The sequence below is a fragment of the Yamadazyma tenuis genome, chromosome 6 (assembly GCF_029203305.1).
Source record: "Yamadazyma tenuis chromosome 6, complete sequence".
In the NCBI taxonomy this organism is placed as follows: domain Eukaryota; kingdom Fungi; phylum Ascomycota; class Pichiomycetes; order Serinales; family Debaryomycetaceae; genus Yamadazyma; species Yamadazyma tenuis.
Window position 1 is genome coordinate 807,940 of NC_089466.1, and position 18,574 is coordinate 826,513.

At 44.0% G+C, this 18,574-nt stretch overlaps 12 protein-coding genes across 12 annotated transcripts; 5 read left to right on the forward strand and 7 right to left on the reverse strand. All coding sequences in view use genetic code 12, as the record gives it.

The window, feature by feature from the left end:
* Nucleotides 1-34: 34 nt before the first annotated feature.
* On the reverse strand, nt 35-601 carry pnk1 (DNA kinase/phosphatase Pnk1; the record flags this gene model as incomplete). Its single annotated transcript, XM_066158324.1, has 1 exon — nt 35-601. One exon carries the CDS (start codon nt 599-601, stop codon nt 35-37), a length of 567 nt encoding a protein of 188 aa, XP_066014421.1.
* Nucleotides 602-831: 230 nt separating this feature from the next.
* Nucleotides 832-1,497, forward strand: SNU23 (U4/U6.U5 snRNP associated protein; the record flags this gene model as incomplete). The annotated part of the gene is made up of 1 exon (XM_006686861.2): nt 832-1,497. One exon carries the CDS (start codon nt 832-834, stop codon nt 1,495-1,497), a length of 666 nt encoding a protein of 221 aa, XP_006686924.1.
* Nucleotides 1,498-1,701: 204 nt separating this feature from the next.
* On the forward strand, nt 1,702-2,451 carry PSN45_004601 (uncharacterized protein; the record flags this gene model as incomplete). The annotated part of the gene is made up of 1 exon (XM_066158325.1): nt 1,702-2,451. The coding sequence occupies one exon, from the start codon at nt 1,702-1,704 to the stop codon at nt 2,449-2,451; it is 750 nt and encodes a 249-aa protein (XP_066014422.1).
* A 77-nt stretch (nt 2,452-2,528) lies between these two features.
* Nucleotides 2,529-3,956, reverse strand: ENT3 (Epsin-3, clathrin recruitment and traffic between the Golgi and endosome; the record flags this gene model as incomplete). Its single annotated transcript, XM_006686859.2, has 2 exons — nt 2,529-3,787; nt 3,881-3,956. The coding sequence occupies 2 exons, from the start codon at nt 3,954-3,956 to the stop codon at nt 2,529-2,531; spliced, it is 1,335 nt and encodes a 444-aa protein (XP_006686922.1).
* Nucleotides 3,957-4,240: 284 nt separating this feature from the next.
* PSN45_004603 (uncharacterized protein) lies at nt 4,241-6,229 on the reverse strand (the record flags this gene model as incomplete). Its single annotated transcript, XM_006686858.2, has 1 exon — nt 4,241-6,229. One exon carries the CDS (start codon nt 6,227-6,229, stop codon nt 4,241-4,243), a length of 1,989 nt encoding a protein of 662 aa, XP_006686921.1.
* Nucleotides 6,230-6,850: 621 nt separating this feature from the next.
* On the reverse strand, nt 6,851-8,468 carry PSN45_004604 (uncharacterized protein; the record flags this gene model as incomplete). The annotated part of the gene is made up of 3 exons (XM_066158326.1): nt 6,851-6,975; nt 7,366-7,423; nt 7,614-8,468. 3 exons carry the CDS (start codon nt 8,466-8,468, stop codon nt 6,851-6,853), a joined length of 1,038 nt encoding a protein of 345 aa, XP_066014423.1.
* A 129-nt stretch (nt 8,469-8,597) lies between these two features.
* Nucleotides 8,598-9,611, reverse strand: DAL2 (Allantoicase; the record flags this gene model as incomplete). The annotated part of the gene is made up of 1 exon (XM_006686855.2): nt 8,598-9,611. The coding sequence occupies one exon, from the start codon at nt 9,609-9,611 to the stop codon at nt 8,598-8,600; it is 1,014 nt and encodes a 337-aa protein (XP_006686918.1).
* A 936-nt stretch (nt 9,612-10,547) lies between these two features.
* On the forward strand, nt 10,548-12,677 carry PSN45_004606 (uncharacterized protein; the record flags this gene model as incomplete). Its single annotated transcript, XM_006686854.2, has 1 exon — nt 10,548-12,677. One exon carries the CDS (start codon nt 10,548-10,550, stop codon nt 12,675-12,677), a length of 2,130 nt encoding a protein of 709 aa, XP_006686917.2.
* A 374-nt stretch (nt 12,678-13,051) lies between these two features.
* PSN45_004607 (uncharacterized protein) lies at nt 13,052-13,354 on the forward strand (the record flags this gene model as incomplete). Its single annotated transcript, XM_006686853.1, has 1 exon — nt 13,052-13,354. The coding sequence occupies one exon, from the start codon at nt 13,052-13,054 to the stop codon at nt 13,352-13,354; it is 303 nt and encodes a 100-aa protein (XP_006686916.1).
* A 43-nt stretch (nt 13,355-13,397) lies between these two features.
* On the reverse strand, nt 13,398-14,441 carry PSN45_004608 (uncharacterized protein; the record flags this gene model as incomplete). The annotated part of the gene is made up of 1 exon (XM_006686852.2): nt 13,398-14,441. The coding sequence occupies one exon, from the start codon at nt 14,439-14,441 to the stop codon at nt 13,398-13,400; it is 1,044 nt and encodes a 347-aa protein (XP_006686915.1).
* A 344-nt stretch (nt 14,442-14,785) lies between these two features.
* On the reverse strand, nt 14,786-16,240 carry PSN45_004609 (uncharacterized protein; the record flags this gene model as incomplete). Its single annotated transcript, XM_066158327.1, has 1 exon — nt 14,786-16,240. The coding sequence occupies one exon, from the start codon at nt 16,238-16,240 to the stop codon at nt 14,786-14,788; it is 1,455 nt and encodes a 484-aa protein (XP_066014424.1).
* Nucleotides 16,241-16,282: 42 nt separating this feature from the next.
* Nucleotides 16,283-18,514, forward strand: PSN45_004610 (uncharacterized protein; the record flags this gene model as incomplete). Its single annotated transcript, XM_006686849.2, has 3 exons — nt 16,283-16,312; nt 16,462-16,465; nt 16,629-18,514. The coding sequence occupies 3 exons, from the start codon at nt 16,283-16,285 to the stop codon at nt 18,512-18,514; spliced, it is 1,920 nt and encodes a 639-aa protein (XP_006686912.2).
* Between the last annotated feature and the right edge of the window lie 60 nt (nt 18,515-18,574).

The following is an 18,574-nucleotide window of genomic DNA, read 5'->3' on the forward strand; positions in this document are numbered from 1 at the left end:
ATACACTGAACCTTATGAGCATATATGAGTGTCTTCACAAAAAATACTCTTCTGGCACCTTGAACTCGATCTTAAGGTTGTTGGCAAACACCTTGTCGCTATCCAGGAAATCAGTATCTCTGCCAGCAGCATCCCCCACATAGAAACTATTTTCCATATCGATTTCGACACCGATTTCTCGCTTGAGCTGATTCCACATGCCCACCTGTGGCTTCCTCATGACCAAATGGTACTCATCTGGCGAAACTTTGAGAGTGGCCTTCTTTGCCGAAGGTTTCTTAGGAGATGCAAACACTAGCGGCTTGAACTGCTCTATATCTTTTTGTACGTGTCCCACAAACAGGTTGACCCGTTCACGGAAATTGAGGTATGACTTGGCTTGGGGTACACCCAAAACTCCACCCTGGTTAGTGAAAATGGCTATTGTGTAGCCTTGCTCCACAAGCAGCTTGAGCTTAGGGACCACCTGGGACTGCGATTGGTCAATGTTCCGCCATAACTTCCAGTCATTGGGACCCCGGGCAAACTTAGAGCCGGAAATGGTGTCGACAAGGGTTCCATCAAGGTCAAATGCCGCTATTTTGACTGGAGAACTCGGCATCTGTATATCTTTGGGAACGTTAGATATGAGGTGAGTGCCCGTGAATTTCCAGTTGTTGCTGAAAATTGTTGACGAATGGAACTCCCGTACTATTTTCGGCTTGGCCTGTACACTTTCCTTCCCCGCCTCCTTGCCATGTTTGAGCATGGAGAAGATATCTCTTCTATTCATGAGCAACTCCAGTAATTCAGAAATCGCGAACTTCCATCACTGATCTTCCATAATTGAATATGACGGAACCTGATTCTAAAGTGTCAAAGGACCAGTACGGGCGTAAGACTTGGGACGTCGATGCATATTCCAAGAAGACACGGGCCAATAATCAGCCCCAAACCACGACCTCTGTTCACGATCAGATCAATTCAGATAGGTCCTCAAGCCATCTACTCCACCGAGAGAAGCTTCTCAAATCCCTGATAAATGCCATCAACACACACACCATTATCACTCCCACCAGCCAGACAGCCACTAGAGGAAAGCACAAGAGGTTTGGGTTCGTGTGTCCCATCTGTGATTTTTCCTTTAGAGATAATATGGCACTTATAGACCATTTCAATTCTCCCCAGCACATTCAAAAAGCCACCTCAAAGAACCTTACCACTTCGGATCCCGGACACGAACAGGAGCTTATAGATGGAGGAGTACGACACGCTACACTAGCTGAAGTGGAATCGACATTAAAGCTGCTATCTGAAAAGTTCAACCAGTCGGGCCTAACTAAAAGCAGCATGCAACAAAAGATTGAAGCCCGTAAGCAGTTTGAACAGAAACTCCAGGACAGGAAGCGAGCCAAAAGACATAAAAGGGCTATGAAGAATAAAGCTTCTGACAGTGAAGACGACGAAATGGGCCAAATCATGGGGTTTTCTTCGTTCAAAAAGGGAGCCGAATCATAGAGGTAAGACGCAGAAGACTGGAAGATACTTGTAGATATCATGTACGCTTATGACCTATCATTCCTGTTGCCTCTATCTACTCTCTCAACAATTTGCAATCAACTGCAGTCGTGTCGCACCCGCGACCGCGACTGAAGTGTGAGCGAGCAAAATTCTCATCCAATGAAAATAAGCTGAAAACAACTTACCTATATACTCAGAGGCATGAAGTTTACGTTTAAATTGCCCCTTAGTGGGTTGTTTAAGTACAAGGTCGGCAAGTTTGATGCCAACTTAGAGCGTCTGATCCGTGCCAAGTTGGACACCTTACCTTCAGTGACCAAAATCTATGCCAATCCTGATGGAACCCCCAGAGTGCCCAGCGATGAAGAATTCAAAACCATAGCTGATTTACAAAATATGTATTATAAGAGAAACCATTCAGCATGGAACTACATAGCACCCGGTATCTCCAGCGAAGATTTGAACTTGTTCAAGGATAATTCTCAAGACTTGAAGAACTTTCAGTTTGTCACCAAAGATTCAGGTAAAATCATCGATAAAATCCCATACAAAGATGAAACCACTGGGGAATTGAAATGGAAGATTGTCCGTGAAACCGAGAAGGCTGAAGGATGGGAAATTCCATATTTCTATATCGTGTTGCCAATTTTTTCATATTTGGCGTATGCTAAGTACACTGCCCAAATGAAACAGAGAGAATTAGACGGTCCAGAATGGGCAGAAAAGGAATTAAGATTAAGAGCCATGGAAGAGTATTTCCACGGTGATACCAACAAGGCTAAAGAGTTTTTGAGTAACGAAGGTAAGTCTCCTAGAGAGATCCAAGATAGAGACGATTTGGTAATTGCCAGAATCTTGGGAGGAGATTATGATAAATTGACCGATTTAAAGAAGAAGTTGCCAAAGGACTTGATTCCCAAGGAGATCGAGCACCCCGTTCTTAAGTTCTAATTTATTGTGAACCAAAGTCAGCATAGTACATGATATTTTTTTATCTAGATAGAATAAACAAATATAACTAGTTTTGTTTAGAAACTCAATAAGTCCACTTCTCCGTTACTACCACCACCGTTCCCGTTGGTCTGAGGCTTGGAGTTTGAGTTATTGTTGGAATTGAAGTCACCAAAAAAATCGTCATCATTAGTCTTAGCTGGTTGCGAAACAGGCTTGGAAGCAGCAGTTCCAGAAGGAGTTCTGCTGGTACTTTTGGTTTTGGCAGACGAGAACAATGACGAAAACGCATCGTTGTTGGGCTTACTTTGCACTTTGTTGACGGTGGGAGTTCCGCCAGAGTTTATGTTGTAATTGACAGAGGTCTGTGGTTGTTGGTATTGTTGCGGTTGTTGGTAGGCCTGTTGCGGTTGTGGTTGATAGAAATTGTTTGGTTGGGAGGATTGGTACAAGTTGTTGAGGTTGCTGAGGCCTGATGGAGGTTGCGAAGACGAACCCGTGGTGGTGGGTGCCGATTGGAAGTCATCAAATTCATCTTCATCTTCGGCACCGGCACCAGCACCAGGAGCAGATCCAAAGTCCAAATCAGCCAATAAGTCCGGTTCAGCGGGCTGTGGTTTGGACCTGTTAGAGGTGGCCGTGTGCGCCGACGAGCCGGTGGTGGGCTTGGCAGTTTTCCGGGAACTGGGGTTGACTTCGTACTCTTCAAAGTTGTCATTCGACTCGGTGTTGGAGCCCGACTCCTCCCCTTGGGGTCTCTGATTGTTATATTCATCGGCCGAGTCTCCATACCTTGACCCATACACCCCACCATCACCAAAAACCCTGTTGGTGTAGTCATCGTCAAATCCCGGAGTAGTGGTGATGGACGAGGCACCACCAAAAGCAGCCGATGAAACTCCACCAAACTTCTTCGCGTTCAGCTTGGCCTTCTTGCGTTCAGCTCTCACAGCCGCATCATCGTTGACAAATGTAATCAACTTCTTGGCGCTGTTTCTAACGTTGATCCCCTGATCTCTACCTTGGGAATCGATATAACGGAATCCCCCCAACAACATCTGAATCAACGACAAACTTGCACGTACTTCATCAACGACTCTCTCGGAGCCATTGCGGAGCAAGTAGTCCAATAATTGCAACGATTTGTAGATTTGTCTCCATTCGTTGGGGGCCTTTTCAGTAAACCTTCTAAACACAAATGCAATGATCTCTCCTCGTTCTCGATAATTGTAGGTCCCAGCGGCGATCTGGGCCATCAATGTGGAAGAAGCACCCCAAGGCTCGTTGTTGGTGGCCTCACGCACCTTGGATTCCATTTCTGTCAAATTCATGGCCACTAAAAACTGGTTAGTATGTTGGTGGAGGCTGATAAGGAGTCCTCATTTATCGACAAAAATACGAGTGATTACAAGAGGATAATAACACATACCGTTCTGGGCCTTACGCACGTAGGCCTTGACCCCATACAAGTTCATGTTCTTGGTGGCGTCTTTAAGAAGATCCATTGTGTCAGATTTTGTTGGTTGCTGGGAGGGTGTTTTTTTCCAGTTGTGCTGGAATTGAAGGTTCCCGTGTAGACCGGGTGCGCGCACGATTTGGTGGTGCGCTATTTGACAATTGCAAACGACATATAAGGTGGGTATATATTAAATTGAACGTCTTTAACTAAAACATGATAGAATTGAAGTCACCAATGACAGGTGTTTGAGCATATACTCTGAGCTTTTTAATAGGTAATTGAACCCCTGAGCCCCGAGCCTGTGAGACCCGAGCCCTTTAGGTAATTGAGCTAACAGAAAATCGTATAAATCTTGAAATAGAAGGGCTTCAGCTCGTAAAGCGCCCGCTCGTCAGCGATTTCCTGTCTCAACGCCTCCATGTCCACCTGTCTTCTACCGGTGTCCACGTCGATTTCGGAGGCCTTCAAATAAAACTTCGTCAAGGGAATTCCCATGTACAAGGCCGCATAGATTTTGTGTCCCACATAGCACACAAACACAATAACACCTCCCAAGTAAACCATGAAGAAGCCCTCGACATCGGCACCACCTTCCCCAGGGGGGAACAAAGCGGCCCAGAACTGCAATCCCAAAAATATCGTCAAAATCACCATTCCGTAGTAGGATCCCCATACGCTGGTGGTGAACACCAACTCTTCTTCAGCCACCCGGGCCTGGTGGTTCAACGCCGCCCGGAACCGTATATGGCTCAAGCAAATGGACCACCACGTGAACAACGAACACAAACCCGAAATCGCCAACAACCAATCGAATACCTGAGTAGTCTTATCACCAGGGAGCGCCACGAGGAACGCAAGTAACCCAATTACAAATTGCACCAACAATGCCACGATGGGACGCCCGTTTCGGTCGATGTAGTTGAGGATCTGAGGACCTTGTTTCATCGCCCCCAACGCCGCCATCGTACGAGACGACCCGTACACAGACGAGTTTCCCACCGATAGCACGGTGATAATGATGATAGCATTCAAAATCGAGGGGATCGCCGGGATCTCAGCCTGCTTGACAGCGATCACAAACGGCGACGTGTTGGCGTCAATACCCTTCTCCTTGACCTCGGCGTTGGTGTCGGTTTGGCCCAAAAGTGCTGGGTTCTTGTACGACACCAACAATCCAATCATGATCACCGAGGAAATGTAAAAGAATAATAACCGCCAAAACACCTGTTTCCGGGCCTTGGGGATCGATTTCTTGGGGTTGGCCGACTCGGCTGCCGCCAACCCAAACAACTCAACCCCGGCAAACGAGAAGGCAGCATTAAAAATCACCGCACACATGTTCTTGAATGGCTCGGTGGTATTAAACATTCCTCCCACCGGCTGGTGCCAGTTCTTGCCGCCAATGAAGTCGTGGTTGGGAGGTGCTCCCCCTGCCACCAACACCACCGAAAGGATCAAGAATCCCAAGATCGCCACGATCTTAATCATCGAAAACACGCACTCGGCCTCACCGTAGCCTCGCACTCCAAATAAGTTAATGGCACAAATAATGAACCAGAAGATCGCCACAAACACCTCAGGTGGTACGGGCGAGTTCCAGTACTGGATGGTGATGGATGCGGACACCAATTCCAACGGGAACGTCACAAGCCACTGCAAGGCGTAGTTCCATGCCATGGCAAACCCCCAGGATGAATCGATGAACAAAGTATTGAAAGTCACAAATGCACCCGAAATGGGAAATGCAACTGCCAATTCAGATAATGCCAGGGCTGTCACAAAAATTGCAGACCCAATAAACACCCACACAATCAACAAACCAAATGGCCCTGCTGACGCCAACGCCAGACCCATCCCCACAAACAACCCGGTACCAATGGCACCACCAAGAGCAATCATCAGCAAATGTCTAGATTTCAAGGTCCTAGAAAGGGGAGAGGTGGAGGTGACAATGGCTGCTCTTTCCAAGTCACTGAGTCTTGAGTAGTCAAACTGGGGATGGAGTCGTTTAGACTTCTTCTTCTTCTCCTCCTGGTTGGGAGACCTGGAAGGCCCTGTGGCTGGCGGCGATCCTTGAGGACCAAAGTCGTAGCTACCACCACTTTCCAAATCATCATCTTGATAAAGGAGAAAATCGATCTTGGAGTAGTCGTATGGCTTGAACGAGTTGAAGAACCGTTTTACGGGGTTGGGTTCGTATTCACTTTGTAGGGAGGATGTGGAAGTAAGTGAACCATTTTCACTTATGTATTCACTGTCTCCCGAGTGATAAGGTGACATCTCATGGGCCTGAGGAGTGTCGACGTTTTTGATATCCATTTGTAGATTCTATTGATAACAACAGAAAAAAGTCGATGATGATAATTCCAGGGAATATCAGTGCTTATGAATGGCTGGGAAAACAATGGGCTCTGTCAACAATCAATTTACTGCTTCCGGTTTTATGTGAAAATTTTGGCGTATTTTTCGCTCTTGCATTTGGCTTTAGTGTAAAAGGGCAGGCACCTCTACCAATTTAGCCAAATGCAGTAAATCCTGCACTGGGCCTATCCATTGAAATCTGCGCCAGGAGTGGCCCGGCTCGGGTCTGATAGGTAGATCCCCGTCCAAAGCTACTCAAACCAGGACCTCCATCCTATCATGACAGTGATTCAACTTCTACCATCCGGTTGACATAGGGTTTTGGCACTGGCTGCTGGATGCGTCTACAAAATTGCGTCTAGCTAGACGATACAGGCAGTTTACAAATGGGCTATATTGTGCGGTTTTACCTTCCTACCGCCTGCCCCTTTGTTTGCTTACTGGTAATGGCCACTGAAACGAGTGTATGCGGCTTATGGCGGCTACGTGTCCATGTAGAAATAGACAAGGCTGACTCGGCTTGTGGCCTGGCAACACCCGATTAATCTTTTCTATCTTGTGTATTTACGTGCAAGCTATTTATTTTTCCAATTCGATGAACTTACCACCGCTGGCAAATCTTGGGTGTCTTGGGTCGTTAATAAACTCGTCAGAGTTCATGGAAAGCACACTTCCCTTGTAAACGAGGCCGTAGGTGACGACAGCTAGAAAATGTTAGTATGAATGATAGAATTGGAGATAGAAGCGATGGGCTTTGTGAATCGCCAGGCCTTGGGAATCGCCAGGCCCTATTGGTGCAGTCTGGAGGTACTGGAATAGGTCGCATTGGAAGCGTCAGAGTCTGGAGATTGGTTCGGTATTGGTGATAGATTTACTGATTTGGACATGGATTCACAGAACCACTAATCACACACACATACGGAAAAGTAAACCACTGATAAAACCTCTCCACACACACACTGACTCTTGTAATACACCCAAATTGATGGAATTGACTCAACACCTCCCATGTTTCGGATCTCAATTGAACTGCTTACGAAGCTGGACAAACCACCACCGTAGTAGATGTCGCCTGTGGCGCTATATGAACATACCTCCGACACCAAATGGCCAGAAATGTTTGAGCATTGGAGTGGCAAATTTAGGAAGCATCTTATTAGTTTCTTAGTTGTTGTTGGAAGAAAAGTTTCGGATTCAAACTTTTCGCTCGCAGTGGCTCTCGTCCAATTGAATTAGTTTGGCGTGCGAAACCGGTGTGCGCACGTCGGTGTGTATTCTATATAGACCCCATGTAGATAGAGTAAAGGTTCATATAGGGGGTGGTGGGCCTATACCAGGGAACGGGGAACGACTCAGCTTGCGGGTCGAATGTCTCTATGGTGTCCCACTTCAAACCATGGTTTTGCATGCGTTCTTCAAACTCGTTGACGGTATCGATGTTTCTAACAGTTGCTGCAATATAGCATTTCTTGCAACCATTTGCTAAGAACCTCGAGATCGTACATACCAATTCCTCGAGAATGGAGCGATCATAGGTCACGTCGGCTGCCACCAAATAGTCAGTTTCGGGGACATGGTGATCATTTCCCCATAATAACTGGGAGATGCTGTGTGCTTCACGAGAAACTTGGTTCAATTCTTGGTTTCGTACAAGATTATCAAACAAGTTGGTGTCTCCATCTGTGAATAAGACTTTTCTGATCCGAGAGTCCCCCGTTAAAGAGATTCCTACCAACCCTGTGCCAGTTCCTAGTTCACAGACCGTACCACCGATCTCTAAACAAGGTACCATTTTCGCTAGGAACAGGGCAGCCTCCCATGTTCGAAGTCCGGTGGTTCCCTGGCCCGAAATTATGCTGGGAGACTCTCCTATTATTATGTCCCTCTGGTTTATGTGATAGACGATATTATCAAAATCAGTGGGTTTCAAGGCTCGAGCATTCAAGATCTCGGGAGAACAGTAGAGTTCGTACAAACTCTCAGATACCTCGATGTTTGTCCGTTCATAGATGGTGATGAGACTCTTAAGGAAGTGTTGCACGTAGTATTTGTTGGAGAACTGGTTGAAATGATTCACAAGCTCATCTTGCTGTGAAGGAGATATTCTAACGCGGTGGGCGTATTGGAAAATTGGCACTCGCTGGTTAATATATGCTAGCACCGTCGGGAACGTCATACCCTGTTCATTGTCAGACATTCTGTTTGTAGTGTCAATGCCTCCATCTCATCAAGAAAACGCGAACGCATACAATGGTAGGGATAGTCACGTGCATTAAATATACAGCTAAATAACAACTCTTGTAGTTCCCTGGATGTACAGACTCACTCATGGCTCTATGGTACCCAAAACCCGGACTCTCTTGACTCCTCCATCGGGAATAATCGTCAATAAAATGTGGCTGCAACTCTCACCATCTGCCACCTGGAAAGTATGTTCTTTATCAGGACCAGTTTTGGAGTCTTCCACCAATGTTCTCCAGCCCACACTCTCCACAGACACATCATCTCCATCACTGGCCTTGAGTCCCTTAAGGTTGATTTTCTGCGGAAAGTTACCTCTGAAATGGGCGGTATCAATAATGATCTCTTGCACTTTGGTGATGGCTCCCAACTTGATGACCACCCAGTCAACATGTCCAGGCTGTCTGGATCTGGTGGTTTCCCAACCATCAGACATGTCGTGCCCACGACCTGGTAACAACAAGTTGTCAGCAGAACCAAAGTGTTGATCTGATACCTTGATGGCCACTCCACCGTTCTTAACTGAAGCAGTGTCGACCACCGTCGACAAGTCCTTGGGCAAAATTGGCAACACAGTTCCATATAATCTGAATCTTGCAATTCCTCCGTCTGGATACATTCTCAATCTGACGTGAGTATAACTATCGGCAGTGATGTGATCTCTTGCAAAAAAGTGCCTTTGGGAAGCTCCACACTCGACCTTTTCAATAACTGAGTCCCACTTCGCGGTTTTCACGTCGTCGCCGTCGCTTAATGTGGTGGCTTCAACAGAAATATATGGGGCATGGTTTCCACTGAAAAAAGCGGTATCGACTTCACATCCAATCAACTTAGCAGACGCTACTCCCATCTGGAAAATCACGTAGTCGGCCTCAGCTGTGTTGTGTCTCCTGGTCTCCCATCCATCGTACCAGGCGCCGGCGTGGGTAAATCTGGTTGCATCTCTAATTGGAGGTTTGGGCTTGATCAAGTTCTCAGCAGCAGCGAACCATTCGTCACTAAACTCCAAGACCTTACCGCCTAACTTCTCACCGATGACATCGGTGTACTGTAAGACTACTTGTTGGGTGAATTGTTCGGGGGTGAGTACTTTGACCATTGTAGTATTGGGAAATGAAAATGTTCTAGTGGTAGTTTTTGATTTTATCGCTATCGGCGAGTCCCGATGGAATAAATCTACGTCTTAATTCCGCTTGGGGAAATCATTAATGTGTGGCGGCGCGCGGGCCTAAGAGAGGGTCTACCGCGGAGTCACCTTCTAATTCTCACTAATTTACAACTAATCTTAGTATAAATCTGTGAAAATTGCGAAGATAAGAGGTTTGTCAAATATGGAAAAAGAAGTGTAAATTAGAAAGAACAAGAAATGAGAAACACTTCAAAAACACGACAATATGATCACCTTCATACTCATGTGTACCTCTTTGCCATTGAAATTGAGTAGATTTTTAGAAACCCAGTGGTTGTGATAGACTACTCAACAGCTGAAACGAACTTGGAAACTTTATCTGTAACTCCAATCATGTCTGAACCAAAGAGGCTTCGGGGACTTGTAAGAATAGCATTTTATTACTTATTATTCCCTTCATCTTTGTATAAGAGCCCACTAGATTTATTTGCAACTAGACGAGGTACACCCGCGCAAACCGACACTTAACGTTAACCGGGACACGCTCGGCTACCAACCTTTGGTATCAGGAAGGCTTTCTCGAAATCCTCAAATTGTAAACAAGTGCGAAACCTCAAAACACCTTGCAATTAACTTTTTGTATACTTCAGTTAGCTAAAGCTGTGTGTGCAACTACAATCCTTATTTATTTCCCAACTGCCAACGCTCCCACAAGCTTCTTGCTTCTTCCACCTTCCAAATACCAGTCCATTTTATTAACTTGTCAAGACTTCAATTATTGTAACTCTGTTTGTGTTGCCATAGACGAAGTTTGTTATTTTTCTTCAAATATCCAATCATCCTCCTCAACGATACAGCTCTTCTCCAGAGAAGGCCATGAACAATTACAAAGAGAATATCGGTGCAATGACCTCTCCCAGACCTAACCCCAACGCTCTGGTACCTCCTCTATCCAATAAAAACTCCTTGACGTCCTTAGCCAAAAAATCCTCGTCCCCTTTATTACCGCCAATAAGAATGGAGAAACCTCGTTCTTCTAATTCAATTGGCTCCATTTCACCTGGAGGCTCTTCCAGCGTCCTCGAACGCCAATATGCTGAGTTGTTGATAAAACATAATAACATGGTGATTGAGTTCCATCAGCTTGAACAGGAGTTGGACATAAAAAACAAAACTATTAATGACCAGTTGGAACAGATTTCCAATTACGAGAGATTCTTATCTCATGTCAAGGTTGAGTTTGGTAAAACAAGAGACCTAATGGAGAAGGAATTGGTTTACTATAGAGAAATGGTTGAAGATTATCAACTAAAATTTTTAAAACTCAATAACGAGTTAGAGTACTATAAAAAGCTTGAATTCAACCAGTTAGAGTCTTACTCCAACGATACCGACAAAGACGAGAAGTACAACCAGTTGATCAAGGATTTCAAGATCTTGAAGTCCAATTTCGAACTAGAACAAAACTCCAAGATCATGTTACTCGATCAGATTGAATCCTTGTCTAAGGAAAACCAAAAATTGAAAGAGGACATTATGTCTCTGCATTCACTCAATGAATCCAGCACTAATGTGAACTCAGAAACCAATCAGAACTTTGAATATCCAACTGGTTCTAGTATTATTCACGACTTAACGTACAATTATAATACTCACACCATGAATTTCAACGAAGATGAAGAGACAAACAATAACTCCGACGATCAGTTTGACAATGACTTCGATTATCTTGAAAATATAGAAGCACAAGCTCAATCTTCCCCGATCAAAGAAGCCTTTCTTTTCGAGACTCCAGAGGAATCTAGCAGTAAAGACAGGGTTCCGTCATTGATCCAAACTAAGGATTTCCAGTTCCCCCCATCACCTGATCCTACCACCAAGGGTAAGAGGCAAAGTTTGCCAGCCAACCTACAAACGGAATTCATTCTTTCTCCATTAAAGTTGGCTTCCCAAGACTTTGATTCTGCCGAAAACCAAAAAAGATACAGCATCTCCAGACCAAATCACAACAGATATAGTAGCCATGATATAGTACCAATCAAGGTTGAATTTGAGGCTGGGGTTGACCAAAGAAGTACATCTGTTCCCTCACCGGGAAGATTTAATGATATTGATGAAAGGTTAGAGGAGAGTAAAGAAATTGAGTCTACGTTCAAGAAACTCAACGGTGAAAGAAACTCGTACATCTCATCGTCCAAGAGATCCAGCCTCGTGTTTGAGGCCAACAGTAGAATCAATAACGATCTCACTAAGCAGGAGATTATGAAGTTGAAGTTTGAGCTTCAATCTTTGAAGTTGCACAACGAAAAGTTGATGTCATACATTGGCTTTGAATTACAGAAACAGAAGAGAAATATCAAGAAATTATCTTCCAGACAGAATTTGCGGGATATCGAATATAGCGATTCCAAGTTGATTGAAAGGTCCAGAGAAGTATTAATCCAAAAGAAGCGGGTTTTAAGGTCCGTTTCTATTAACGCTATTTTGTCGAAAAACTACAATAATAAAGACAATTTGGGGATATTACAGAAGGGGATCTTAAAGTTCGATGACGAGGCCCTACATGAAAATGAATATAATGAAGGTGAAGGAGAACGAGAAGACGACGACTACGGGTTCATGAATTTCAATGACAAGTTCAACAAGCGGATCTTCGCTACTGGCTTGAACAATTACTATGAAATGAACGATGCTGACAACAAGAACACTAACCTCAAGAAGTTCAAGTCACAGAATTTCTTCTCAAACCGCAACAACTTCGACATCAGCGATGTAGACATCACCGATACCACCCTTGAAGACACGATCGATGACGAGATAGAGTGGGAAGACCACAAGATACCCACAAATATGAATAAGGGAGTGTTTGGCCAGATTAGATATCTCATCACCGGTTCTTACCAATTAGATAAGAAAGCAGAAGTCAAAGAAAGCTCTGTTGACGACTCGTTAAAATATCAGTTCTTCAGTATTGCCATTGGAATATTGATTATTGGTATACGGTTTGGCCATTACAACCACCATAATCAAGTTTGATTATTTATAGAATTTAATGAATACATGATAGTAAATTGACGGTATATTCCTCGGACTTGTCGGGCGGGACACGTTAACTTTAAAAACAGGTTTAAAAGTCACTTTTCAAAGATTTGAAAAGCCACCCCTTTCATATGGCACAAGACGACAATTATGACCTGTTCTATTGTATTTGTGCAATTATGTATAGGTACTCTACGACGTCGGGGTAACTTAATGAGGTTATTTCAAATGGCATGATTGCGAAGTCGGAAGTGCATATTACGCAGCGAATTAGAAAAGTGGAACCATATTGTTTTCGAGGTTAAAAGCAGCCAAAAGCCACTCGATATATATCAACACGAAATTTCCTGCTAAACTGTTATACCGGTGCGATGGCTCTCAAAAACTACCTTTACGCCAAGCATGCTCGTGACGAGTTCACGTTATCATTGATGCAAAAAGCCAATATCATTATTCCCCAGAACTTGCAGCCATTAGGAGCCGGGTCCGGTAATGAAGAAAAAGCCAAAAGCCACTGCAGTGATATCGAAAGTTGTAACAACTGTGCCAACTGCCCGAACAAGAAGAACACACCCAAGATCACCATCGAAATCGACAGAGATACAAAACTAGAACAAGAAATCGAGTCTATTAACCATACCCTCACGGAGATTGACTTCACCAACAAGATATAAAACCTTCAACGTTTTTATGCATTACACATCTATATAGCCCTAACTAGGCTATTCCATGGGCCAACTTATGTTGCACGACCTTTAATGAATAATAGAGAAAGTTTATATACGGAATCAGCACTTTCACATCAACTTCTGGGTTGTTTTGTTTGTAGACTTGGATCAAGTTGGCCAAAATCACCTGCAACTCGATTTGTCGTTTGTTTCGAAGGTCCACTAACATCGATGGTTCGTAGTTGAAAGGAACGTCTGTTTCTTCGGTGAACTTGATCATTCCTTCCACATGCGAATCTTCAAGTAACTGTTCCAGTCCATGAAGTTTTAAGTCCTGGTTGGCAACAAGCTGGATTTCCTTCATCAAAGGTCGAACAATATTATCGATGACTCCGTCCGTAGCGAAAACAACCGCCACATCACTATTGGTCAAACAGCAAATGGTGTTGAAAGAGGCATTGTACAACAATTTCCTCATTCTGGTGAACCGGACATTTTTGTCCTCTTCCACCAGATTGATACTGTGGGTGTACAATTGAATGAACTGGCTGAGTTTTGAGTGGTTGCCCGCCGCTGGGTCGAATAACCCGAACGTCACTGCATCAGGTGCCCACATGTTAATAGTACCTTTGGTATTGATGGAACTAATGTAGCTGACTCCACTAATCATGTTGACCGACTTGCCAAGCTTCAGCCACTGTTTCTCGATGTCAAGCCCATTTTGGATCAATACAATACTGGTGATATCTTCTGTTTTAATCAACTTTTCACGTAATTCGTATACTTGGTCCCACACATTGTTTGATGTCTGAGGAATGGCCTTGGTGGAAACAACAATATAGTCAAAAGGCCCCAATGCCACCGCATCTTCAAGGCTCTTAACGACATGCGTGGGCGTGTATCCCTCAAGTGATGGTTCTCTTTGAGCACTTTCCCCCACTGCCATTTGTTTGATCGTATAACCTTCGCTTATAACCTTATCGAAGTCCGATCTGATTACGGCTGTGACATGCACATTTTCATTTGAGGTTTCGAGAGCATGAGCAGCAATGACACCCACACCTCCTAATCCAATTGACAATACTTCAACCATTTTTATGGGCGCTTAGAAAATGGTAGTCGAAAAAAAAGTTGGCTAAAGCTCAATTCTTAAGTAGTTTTGAATTCCGTCGCCCTACGAGGAATCGTATCGCAAGCGCATCTTACCCGATTGGGCCAGTTTACTTGTAACCCATTTATTATACAAAAGTAAAACTACATATCCAATAATACAAACAAATAACATAACAGCACCAGAATAATCCGTAGCAGACCCAATAAATAGTAGTTCAATAATTACAATCGTAACTAACGATTTCACACTTTGTTACACTCATGAATTCACTTCGATGTCCCGATTTCTATAGTCAACTCGATTTCGATTTTTTTTAGGCTTTATCACTTTTTCCACTTGTTCACCCCATTGGAATTCATCAAAGCTCCGTCTTCTTGGTCATGACCCGCAGATTGCGGCTGTGGGAGTCCTCCATTTCGAAAGAAGAACTCATCGATGGCAGACGTTTGACTGGGCGAAGGCCTGCCTAAATTGGGGGCCATGGGCCCAGGACCTCCTTGCAGATGGACAATTTGCAGCAGCTGAGTAGAGGATCGGGCTTGTTGAATTCTTTCGTTGAGAAAGGTGGTTTTGAACTCTTGGAACACCTTCATGGTTTGCGGGTAGTTACTAGCATTCTCATGGAAGTATCGGTCAGCAAACATGTAGATGAACCGTTCAATGTCCGCTCCCGACATATTTGAAGCAAAATCCACTTCACTTCTGCTAGTGACACGGCCAGCAGCTCCGCTTCCACCTGTACTGGACTTACCTGCACCCACCTGATGAGGTTGATGAAGTTGAGGATGTGGGGGTTGGCTACGCGATGGCTTCACATGCCCTGGTTGAGGATCTTTGGGATATTGGGTTCGGAAGTCGTACTCAAGCGGGAGAGCAGTTCCGTTTGGTTGGACAGAAGGCAGCTGTTGTTGGTACATTTGGTAGTTGGAGAAGTTCATATGGTTACCATACCCAAGGCCCGGCTGTTGCTGAGATTGTTGAGGATGATGGTGCAGCAGACGAAACTGGTTGGAATTACTTGCACTTGGAGGATGAGGGTTCATCAAATCATAGGAAGTAGCAGCGGTGGTGGCACCACTGAAATCGGCAGACCCATTATCATGGTCATCACCGGCATTGGTGGTAGAGCTGGGGTCGGTTCCAAACGCTGAATCGTAGACTTCCCCATTGGCACTATTGGTAGCATTTGCTGCGGCATTGCTGATGGCATTTCCTCTACCACCAGAACCCCTACCAACAGCCCCGTTGTTGGTTCCAGCGCCGCCTGCGGTGCTACCCAGATCTGGAGATCCGTCTGCACTGCCAGATTTGTTGCCATCGCCGTCTCCTGGACCTCCTCCCATCCGCTTTTTATTTAAGCCGTGTCTCTTTTTAAACTGCAGCAACCACCCATGACTGAATCCGACGAGTCGCTTGGGATCCTCCACACCAAACTGGTGGGCATATATGGACCAGTGCTCTCGTAAAATCGGCTCGTTGATGGGCTCACCTCGCTCCAATTTCTGTTGCACCAAGAGATCCATAGCCCTATTGATCTTTTCGTACTTGAATTTGACCTTTCGACGGCTCTGCTTGGTGAATGCCGAATCGGCGTGGCTGAGTCGGGCTCTTAAGTCTTCTTCATTCTTAAGCCATTCACTGAATGATGATGTGGAGATTGATAATTGGTTCTTATACCTGTCGACAGTTTCCAGTTGAGGGCGGTTTGATTGGTGATAGAAATCCAAAATCTGGATCTTTTGCTCAAGAGTGGCTCTTGGTAATCTGTCGGGCGCCATTTGCGTAGAGTGAATGAGTGACTTTCAGGTCCCACCGGTACAATGGCGTGTATTAATGGTTTTGAAGTGTTGGTAATGCTCAACTGGCGATTGTTTTCAGTTTTCAGTCAAGTTTTTTTCCCAACTTTTTGGGGGGGAGGGTGCGGATGCAAATGGCCTTCTTCTAGTCTATACAACTTATGAGGCAAAACTCTAAAACAAGTACTATACTACTTCTTTAGAAAGGTTACCCCCATTTTGCAGCGCAATATCCAGAACTATTCAACCAGTCCATACGTCAACCTCTAACCAGTTTGCTATTCTGCTTGTTGCTGTTGTTTTATGTTTTGCATCAAGAGACATCTCTCTCTGGCATTTGTAAGATCCAACACTAATTTCACGTCAGTAGGAATTCTTCCATTCCTTCAGTACAGAATTAACGAATGTCTCAAAGAGAAGTCCATCAATGTGGCCCCAACACCCGATCAAGTCAAAATTTTGTCTACTTTAAATGAAAAGAAGAGTTTGGTGATGAAGAGCAACATACAATCTGGAAAGTCTTTCAGTATGTTGTTGTACTCCATTAACCAGCAACTTCAAGGGTGGAGAGATATCAATGACACGGTGAAGAACCAGCATCCCATTCACAGTGTGATTGTGGTGCCAAATAACTCGCTTTTACTCAAGTATCGAGATTGGGCATCGGAGCTCATCTCAGAAATAGATAAAGATTGTTGTCCCATAAAAGTGGATGTATCAGAGTCAGGAAAGGAAATCATCGTAAGAGAGTCATTGAATATTCAGTTTATTGAATCGTCGAAGAGATTTTTGAACATGTCGACCAATTTTTCGATTGATCCGTTATCTCCAAACTTCAAACCTCAAATTGTCATAATCAATTCTGCTACTTTCAACAAAATTTTCCACAATAAGAAAGATATTCCCGGATTACCAACCAAGGAAGCCTTTGCGGACGTTAAGTTTGTTGGAATAGATGAGGCAAATTTCCTATTTGGTGCTTCCCTAGCAAGTGACATGAACCCAAATATCGTCGTTGTGGGTGAAAAGGAAAGACTTGAGCTTTATTTACATCAGTCATTGAAGAAACTTCGGGAAATCCAATACAATACGTTTAAAAGCCGGGTTGAAGCTGATACACGTTGCAAGTTCTGTCCAATTCAGTATTGTTTCATGTTTCATGCTCAGCATCCATTCCATACGTCATACGTGCAAATGATCAATGGGTACAAAAACCTTGATAAATACAATGATCCAGAAGCCGAGTTGGTTGAAAAACTTACCCAAATGACCAATGAAGAATTTGCGTTGTTCAGAAGGGAGCTTCCGTTGGAATCAGTTGGAGAGTTGGTTAGACAACACTTCTACAAGAAGGATGAGAACGGTAATGTTGTCAAAAGAATTAACTTGTCATTAGTCGATGCAACTAGAGTGCCACCAAAAACAAGGACTTTGGGATACCAAAGTTTAAAGCAGTTTGAAGACTTTCCGGAAAGAGAGGCATTCATGGATGAGTTCAAGGTTTATGCTAAAGAATATAACCACCAAGGCAACAATGTCTTCAAAGCCTATTTTAAAGATAAGCTTATGGTAGACGAGACCAGAAGAAGTACAATTAATGATGCACATTTTGTTCATCGTCTGATACTCCAGTTCAGAAAGACGTTTCCCGACTCCAAAGATCCCATTCTTTTCGTGATGCGGCCCACAAGTCATTTCCCATCTATGGTAAGAAAGATGAAGCTGCTTTTGAAAGCTAGTAAAAAAGAGCCAATTGAGTTATCATGCTATCATAAACCCAGGAATATTACCCTGAATCAAACACATATGGCTGACGAAAATGAGCCCTACATCGACAACCCAGAAGACTTCAAGAACTTTTTTATTAAGAACCCAACCACTAACTTGTTGGTGCCTTCTGATGAGTTTCCTGGTCTTGATATAACTGGTGTCAAAAATATTATCATATGTGGGTCAGCCAACTGGCCAACTCTTGCAACGGTTTCGTGGAATCTGAGTATGTCAGAGGCTCAAAAGAAGTTGGTGTCAGGGATTGAAATGCCCCATACTGACTTGTTCTATTATCACTTGCTGAAGCTTCAAATGGAAAACGATCAAGATGATAGGAACATTCTTTGGATCCAAGATTCCTTCTATTTGAAGAAGTCATCAATTACCAAAAGGGTTATAAAGCAAGACCTGAAATCTTTTAGGGAAATGTTGCTCTACAATGATATAATTTCTCTTGTGAACCATGTTCCACCCCACATAGATTAATACCTGTAAAAAGTTTATATATACATTAAATAAGTTAATTGAGCAACACCGTAGTCTTGG